At 43.8% G+C, this 9,087-nt stretch overlaps 1 protein-coding gene across 6 annotated transcripts in view; it reads right to left on the reverse strand.

Moving 5' to 3' along the window:
• Adamtsl1 (ADAMTS like 1) overlaps positions 1–9,087 on the reverse strand; it is a 1,037,009-nt gene that overhangs the window by 192,533 nt on the left and 835,389 nt on the right. For all 6 annotated transcript variants that reach the window (XM_087183424.1, XM_087183423.1, XM_087183422.1 and 3 more), the window contains one exon: positions 7,914–8,212. In XM_087183424.1, coding sequence (XP_087039550.1) covers positions 7,914–8,212 — 299 coding nt within the window. The remainder of the gene's footprint in view (positions 1–7,913; positions 8,213–9,087) is intronic.

Consider the following 9,087-nt stretch of genomic DNA (forward strand, 5'->3'; position numbering starts at 1 on the left):
ATCAAGGGTTCAAAAGGGCCAACCTTTCTATGGAGAAGCCAGTCTTTGAGAACTCTGCTTCACAAGGGCTTCCTAGGGAATTGGGTTCTCAGGAATCATTTCACTGTGCTCAACTATCCAAGCACTCAGAGTCTGAACAAGCCATGGTCCAAGGAGCCCTGGCTACTGCTTCTGCTCACACTAGTTCTTGGCATCATCCACACGATGCGGGTTTTGCTAGCATGCAGAATGCAAGAGTTGTGGGAACAGGGAAGCTTCCTACCAGATTCAAAGGAAAGCCTGAGAGGCCAGGTGAGGAGCCCCTGAGAGGGCAGTGCAAAAAGCTGCGGGAATGAAGCCAAAGGTGCAGTGGAGACCTCAGAAAGTCAGAGAGGCCAGAAACATGGGGTGTCTGCTTTGAGAGCTGCAGGCCATGAGTGGAGCCAGCCCAAGACAGAGGCTGCGTGCTGCAGTAGGCAAGGCCACAGAGATGGTGCTACCCACGTCCTTTAGAACTCACACTTCACCCCATGTGTCCAGGACACCAGATATGGAGCTACAGGACTCATGTTTGTCTGGCTGGGTTTCAGTCTTGTTCTGGGCCAGGTATTTTCTATCTCTCCTTTTCTCCCTTTTGGAATGGGAATGTTCACCCTGTGCCATTGTACCTTGGGATTATGCAACTTGATTTTAATTTTTCAGAGCTTCATAACTAAGAGTTTGCCTTGAAACTTGAACTTTCCAAAAATGCTGGAACTTTTAAGACTTTATTGGAATGGAGCATTGCCTTTCTGGTTGTAAGCAGAGTAATTTTAATATGGTAGCTAAAATTACGAAGTTGCTATAGTCTTTATTTGGAGATTAAGTATGGTTTCAGGAGATGTGTTTGCATAGCAAGTTGAAATGGGGTAAAAGCTGGGTGTGAAGACTGGTGAGGCAGAGGCAGGAGGCTCACCACAAGTTTGAGTTCAAGGCCACTCTGGGTTACACAGTGAGTGGAAGGCCACCTCGATCTACATAGTGAGACCCTGTCTCAAAAAAAAAAAAAAAAAGCAAACAAATAGAAGGAGGAGGAGGAGAAGTAGCAGCAATGGTGGTGGTGGTGGTGGTGGTGGTGGTGGTGGTGGTAGCAGTAGAAGTTGGGAATGTGGCAGTTAGAGCAAAGAAGTTTCAACCTGACTTGCTCTGGATTATGCCTAGGGATTTGTAGTACACACTTGTAGGTGTGTCTGGGTGGGTCATGGAAGCATGGCCTGGGAAGGTCTGCCTGGTCCTTCACCCCTTCTTCTGTGGCCTCCTTCCCTTGCCACTCTTTCTGGCTACCATGAACCAAGCAGCTGATACTTTCCTCTTCCACAACCCCGGACCATGGTATACCTGCCTCAGAGCCAGCTGCTCTGGGACTGAAACTGCCAGCAAACCTCTCCTCTTTTACGCTGTGTACTTTGGATATTTTGTCTCAGTGATGGAAAAGCTGACTGAAGTAGGGTGGGATGTTTGACACTTACACTACTCATTCTAGTCTCTCCATCATACCCTGTGATTTTGCTGTGGATCATCTCTTGCTTATAGCTGAATGAGCCACTTGAAATTCATGAAATTAAGTTTTCTACTCATTTGCCTGCTTGGTTCTATTAAACATTTCTAAATGTTGCTCTGGAATAAGATATATTTTGGCTTTATTCAGATGTTAAAAACCGTACAAAATTGGGTTGATGATCTGAGGTAGGAAGTGACCACAGAATTTGTCACATGCCTTACTTACTTGAAGTGGCTTACTTTACTTGGAAGTACTTGATTCATGTTGGACATAGTGGCACACACCTGTAATCCCAGTGCTTGGGAGGCTGAAACAGTAGGATCTTCGAGTGCTTAAGGCCAGTCTGGACTACACAATGAGACCCTGTATCAACCCTCACCCTAAAAAAAGGCAAAGTGCTTCATTCAGGTGTGTGACTACAGGTTGTGAGGAATGTGATCTGTTTCCACTGGCCTTGCTAAGACTTAGGAGAAGGGGGTGGTAAGGATTAAGTTTTTAAAAGGACACCAGTAATCTTTCTTAGATACCTAAAACATAAATTTACATTACCACAAACCATCAGTCATAGCTAAAGATAGAAATCACCTAGAGGGTGGTTAAGGGCTGAGATTAAGAAGCTTCCCAGAGCTGCTAAACCATAACCTAAGGCATTATAAAGCAAGTCTCTGCAACACTTTGTGTGGATTCTCTGCGGGTTTGATTGTGTGTGTGGAGTCAGCTTCCTCAAGTGGGCCCTGGCTGGTAGGGAACCCAAGACAGAGGCTCTGTGGTAATTAGGTGTGTGTGGAGGGCAGCCCTGAGGTCAACACCATAGATTCCTATAGGGTGAGCTAGGGGAGGGGCTTCCTGGGAGTGGGGGCTGTGGAAGGAGCTGTAAGCACTGCACCTTCCGGCCACGAGGGCTAAAATATGCCCTGAAACGCTTTTCAAACTGACAGAGAACCCATGTTTAAGTATACTATGTTAGGATCCAGTTTTACCCTCTTGACAGAAGCTAAACGGGAGACGACTCCTAAGGAAAAAGAAGCAATAGGCACTCAGCTAGATTTTCATATGGGTTTTAACATCTAAGAGTTAAATGTTATAAATCAGTTCAGGTTTAAGGCTGCTGTGCTTCCTCATACCTCCTGGATCACACCACCAATTCACATGTAGGAAATTAAAATATAACAAGGAGGCGATAGTGGGACACAGGACACAGACCTGAGTAGGTTGGGCTCACTTTCAGTCTTCCAGAAAATGGGATTTTCTGTGTTTATATCTCCCAGAATAGCATAATCGTTGCATGATATTCGATGACAGCTTGGGGAAACAAAGCCACTGACTACAGACTAACTTACTAACCAGTTCCTTCTGGTTGTTGCCTATGCTAGGTGAAAGGTTACTTTTGTGTCTATCATATTTCATCTTTTGAGATTACAGAAACAATAAAATTACCCTGACTGGCTCTATAACCCAAAAATGATTTAAAGTCTATTTGTTAATCTTGCACATCTTTGGTCAGTTTCAGAAAAAAATGATTAAACATATATATAATCATGAGGGCTATATTTTGGTGAAAGATCAAAGTTGATAATACAATAAAATGTTACTGCCAAACAATGACTTGAAAATATGCAAGTCCCATATATTGAAATAGTTTGTTATTGTATCTGGGCATCATATGGACCATATAACCCAAGCATACTTTCACCACTTTGGAATTTTCAACTCTAACATTTTAGGTGTAAATATATTACCTTGGCATAGTGACATAACTGTAGGTAAATGTGATCAACTGATAACACTAAAAGACCAAAGAAATTTTAGTAACTACCCTCCCTTAGACATAAAGGATAAACAATGTATGTAAGTCTTATACAAAGGCAATTCCGACAGGTAGAGATCAACTGTACATCAAATATCCAAATCTTATTTCTAAATCAATCTCTTCCGAAAACACTTAAAATTAATAAATTCCACATACATTCTGGACTTTCCATTTTATACTTCTAGTTGGTCAGTAGAATGGTTAGACTCTTAAAGATAAAGGTATTTGGATATTTATATATCATTACTGCATCTAGTTTTTCCACCTGCTCATAAAGTTCCAGGCTTGACTTGTAACCAAGAGTGTAACCGTGGGACCATAAATAGTGTTTTCAAAGCACATTTGTTTTTGACTGGAAGTAATGATTATTCAATTTAATTATCGTGGAAACTGGGGGTAAAAACACAACCATCTGAACATTGAGGCATTTGTTTAAGAGGAAAGAAGCTACAGCCTTTCCCCTGCACTCAGCTCCTGCCCAAGCTCAGCAATCACCAGAGCTTATTTGATCTTTCTCCTTTATTAGGCAATAAAGAAGTCTTCAAAGTGAGTGAAGAGAACCATATAAATACAGTTTCATTCACTGAGTTCCAGGAAGCTGTCTACCAGAATCATTGGAAAGAATTTCAGTTTTAAATTGCTAGGGCTGTCCAATAAAATACTTCACAATTCTGGGGTTTGAAACTGGAAAATATGGAAACAAATAAGAACCTCCAGGTCAGGACTATTAAATGCTTAAAAAGACTTGCTGAAGAAAACTGATTCTTTGCCAGTACTTGTTCCACTACTTGCTCCTTTTCAATTACATGTGAACAATGTGGCACATTTCTTCTTACATTTTCGACTGTGACAAAAGATGCCACTTAAAATCTTCCATAATTGTCATGGTTTAGAAAACAGTTCTGCCAAATAATTTTTCACCAGTTAAGTAAGAAATTTCCTGGGTGTGGAACATTAACATACTGACAGCCACTACTGAGGACTAGTGAAAAGAATTTGGCAGAGAATCAGTCAACACTTCCTTACCTATCAAAACCGCTCAGGAGAAGACGTGGGAGACAGTGGCAATAGAAATCTAATGTATTTTCTACAGTGGTAAGAAAGCTTAATCTTGAGTTAGATTATTTCCTGTTATAATCCTTTTAATAACACTTCAACTAAAGAATCACTGAAGGAATGTGCTAATTAGGTTGATTTACTCTTTCTAAACTGTATAATATGTGAGAACATCATATTGCACCCCATACACATACATGCATTTATTAACTGTCAAATAAGTTAATTTTAACATCCCTGAAGGTATTTTTGTATCAACATGGAATATACCTAAGACCAGGTGAGTACACATGGAAAGATTTGACCTCAGTTAAGCAATATTAATAATGGGGGAGCCTCAGGAATTGTCTATGTGCTGAAAGAAGACCATAGATGGTGTGCAGAAGTCTCTGCATAGTCTGAGCCCTGTCACTCTAGCTGCGAGATCTTGAGCAGGTTGCTATGCTTTTCTACAGTGGTGTCTTAGTGACTTTTCTCATTGCTGAAACAAAATACTGACACTGCAAGTTAAATGAGGAAAGGTTTGCTTAGCTCACAGTTTGTAGAGGTTTCAGTTCCTAATTGGCTGGCTCCAAGGTGGCGTGGGTTGGCAGAGGAAAAACAGTTCATGGTGGGCAGAAGGTAGCAAAGCAACAAGGGATGACCACAGCTCTTTCTATCCCTTATTTCTTATCCAGGCTACTTAGAGTGGGTAGCACTCACACCCTTGATCCTAGTGCCCTTGATCATAGCATTGCACCATGAATCAATCTCAGTGTCACACACTGTAGATCCAACCACCTCTGAAAAAGCCCCGCCTGTGACTGCATGAGGCTTTGGGGGGACATCTAGACCCAAACCATAACATTCTGCCCCTGGCCCCTCAAAGACTCATGGACGTCCCTTTATTCAAAAGCCGTTTAGTCCACATCTAAGAGTTACCAAAGTCCTAAGAGTTTCAGCATTGCTGAAAAGTCCAAGTCCAAAGTCTCCTCTGAGATTTAAGATAAACTCTTAGCTGCAAGTTCCTATACAAATAAAAAATAAAATGCTTCCATTCAATCTCACAATAGTCATTTCCATTCCAAAAGTTACAAACAGGAGGATACAAAGGAAGACCAAAATCCAGCAGGGCAAACATTAAATCCCACTGTTCCACTTCCCCAGCAATATGTGCCAAGTTGTGAACTCCAAAGAGCTTGGGTGGCTCTGCCCCTGTGACATTTTGGTGGTTGTAGCTCCCATGACTTCTTTCTTTGGCTGGCTTTGCTCCCTCCTTGCAGCTTTCCTTGGATGACCCATGCTCCTGCCTTCTCCAACCTTCTGGGGTCTCCACTGCACCTTTGGTTTCACACTTACAGCTTCACACACTGTCCTCTCAGGTGCACATTGCCTAGCCTCCCAGGCCTTTTTATGAAACCTGAATGGAAGCCTTCCTGACCCCACACCTCTTGCATTCACCTAAAACCAGTGCCATGTGGATGACACCAAGGTCTGCTGCCAGCTGTAGCTGTAGCCAGGCTTCCTTTTCTCTTGGCCATGGAGGCCTAGTGCCTATGAACCAAATCCCAAGGAACAACTTCGCTAGGCTGTTTGTGGAACATGGTGCTCTGGGATTCTCCTCTCAAAGCAAAATCTTTCACTTTTGCAATTTTGAGGCTGCAAAGGGTAGAGTCCTGCTGCTTCTTGTGATGCCTTCAAGCCATATTTTCTATTCTTCTAGTCCTTCTCAGTGATCAATATCTCCTCTGCTCTATCTTTGCAGTCGACAGCCTTACTGGAGCTTCCTTTCTGGCCAAACTCAAAATATTTTGAATCATTCTGCTGGGCTGTTTGTTCTTGATTCCAACATAAATCTGGCTAAAATCCCCCAACAATAGCCATGCCACCACCTCAACATTAGGCTGCCTTGAAATTTCTTCTGCCAGATTAGTCCACTGCCCTTAATTTCTGTTTCAGGCAAAGTCTCTGGATAGGAGCAAAATGCAGACAAATTTTCTGCCAAAGCATAACACATATACTCTGGAGTCCAACAGGCAATGTAGTCCTTTTTCCCAGAAGAAACCTCCCGAGCCTGATCTTTACCAGCAGAATTTCCATTAGCCTTCTGGTCTTCTGAGCTCTGACCAGAATCTCCCATCAAGTACAGACTCAGGTGTTCCAGCTGTATTTTTTTTTAGCAAACATCTTCAAACCTTTTCTAACTCTTCCCCTTCCTACAGGTCAGCTCCAAAGGCTCCTAAACTTCATGGTCAGGTACAGTTAGCAAATTCACTGTCAAAATCTGTTTTAGTTACTTTTTTCATTGCTGAGATGAAATACCCTACAGTCAAAGTTAATGGTGGAAGGTTTACTTAGCTCACATTTTGTAGAGGTGTCAGTTCCTAATCGGCTGTGCCAGGGCAGGGTAGCACATGGCAGGGAGGAACAGTTCATGGTGGGCAGATGGTAGCAAAACAACAAGGGAAGACTACAGGTCTTTCTGTCCCTTATATCTTATCCAGACTACTTAGGGTGGGTAACACTCACACCCTTAATCCTAGTGCCCTCAATCCTAGCATTGCACCATGAATCAATCCCAGCGTCACACACTCTAGATCCAGCCACCTCTGAAAAAGCCCCACCTGTGACTGCATGAGGCTTTGGGGGATATCTAGAGACAAGTCATAAAAGTGGTAAGAGAGACCATAATCTTGAATTAATTTATTTTCTGCTACAATCCTTTTTGTAACACCTGAAATAAAGAATCACTGAAAGAATATGCTCATTAGCTTGGTTTACTCTTCTAAACTATAATACATGAGATCATATTGTACCCCATACACATACACACATCTATTATCTGTCAAATAATTTTAACAGCCCTGAAGCATTTTTGTATCAACATGGAATATACCTAAGACCAGGTGAATGCACATGGAAACACTTGACCTCAGTTAAGCAATATTAATAATGGGGGAGCCTCAGGAATTGTCTCTGTGCTGGGAGAAATGGGATAGGACTGAAAGACCATCTACGGTGTGCAGAAGTCTCCACACAGTCGGAGCCCTGTCACTCTAGCTGCGAGATCTTGAGCAGGTCGCTCTGCTTCTTTCCCTCTTGGTTTCCTCATTGTGAAATGGAGTGGATCAACTTTGATCAGCAGTCTCTCCAGCTCCAGGTACTGTACACACTGTGCTGATTTCACCTTTGTTTGAAAATCAGCTGAGTAGATTGGGGGCTCTGATCTGCTCTCAGAAATTGCAGCGTGTTTTGTCCCTTGGGTCTCAGCTCACACTGCATGCAGAGCCAAGGGTTTTGACACCTGAAACTGAATGTTGAGAACTCCCAGCGAGAGCAAGGTGTGAGTCATGCTGGTGACTCACTACTGATAGTTCGAGAGCCACTGAGGCCACAGGACACATCCACGCGTGTGTCACTCAGCATGCCTCTCCTCCCACCCCTGCTTGTCATTCTTGGAATAGGGACAATTGTACAGCACAGCTGCATGCAGGGAGGGAAGACAGAAAAAGGACAGCAAGATGGCTGGGCCAGGCCAGGTCCCCTTACCTCCTGCACATGACTGGGAGCACTCGGTGAAGCCTTCATATGCCCAGTCATACAGCATGGTGAGATCCTGCAGGTTGTCCATGAGCCCGTCCGTGGCCGTGTCCACTTCAGGTGCCTCCCTGCTGCACGGTCCTGCATAACAAGCACGCTGGGATGGTGGCTTGGGCCCTTCGCACTCTTCAGCAGGCAGGTCAGCCACGGACTGCGAGAAAGACAGGAGCACTTGGCACCTGACTACTCGCACCTGGATCCCCACACCACAGGTGGCCGTGCAGGCCGACCAGGTCTCTGGGATGAACCTGCAGTCAGCAAGCAGACAAGAGGACAGGATGAGAAGCCCCAGCTGGGGGAGCACAGGGGTTGTGCGGGGCCACATAGCACTAGCCTCCACTCCCCAGAGCGCCCCAGGATGTGTGCAGGCTGCTCTGCCTGTCCGGTGATGGAGCTTCAGCTTAGCTCACGAGCTCATTGGCCACCAATTCCGGTTCTGATTGGTGAGCACCACGTGCATTCGCAGCTGCGAGACATTCCAGCCAGGTCACCTGCTCATCTCCGCACCCAAGTGGGGGCTTTTCAGAGCAGGGGGTTGGTGCTTCTCCTCACCCTAAATCCCAGCACTTGTGTGTCTTTCATAGGCGGACAGCTATTCTTATAGCAGACTAACACTGATACTGAAAACTAAAACAAAATAAGCCCTGGCAGATATTTAAGGAAGAGTTTTTCTTTTAGGCTGGATCTCATATTCTGTAACTTTCTTTGCTTTTCTGCTTAATGTGCTCCCCAAAATTTATTTATATGTATAAAGGGAGTTTTTTGGGTAAGTTTTCAAGAAGGTCACAGTCTTGTTCCTCAGATATTCTCTGAATTAGCCTGAACTCCAATTATTTTTATATTGGAGAGAAAAGCCATGCTACAGATTTAAGAGGGCGTTGGCACTCATAGGAGTTTGTTCGGTATCCTCTTCCTCCCACTCCTGAAAGAAGCTACACTAGAAACAACTTGTTTTTCCCTGGAATTCCTCTAGAATGTAAGAAAATACCCAAATTTAAAACAAAGTTTTTTCTTCCCATTAGTCAACCATGGCCATAACCACAATGACCTTCCAAGGACTTCTCTCAGGGAGAAAAGCCCTGAGGGACCCCCTAACATTTTCAAATAGTATAATAATTTGGAG

The sequence above is a fragment of the Heterocephalus glaber genome, unplaced genomic scaffold (assembly GCF_053883595.1).
Source record: "Heterocephalus glaber isolate CG9 unplaced genomic scaffold, H.glaber_assembly_v1.0 deba00001481, whole genome shotgun sequence".
Lineage (NCBI taxonomy): Eukaryota > Metazoa > Chordata > Mammalia > Rodentia > Bathyergidae > Heterocephalus > Heterocephalus glaber.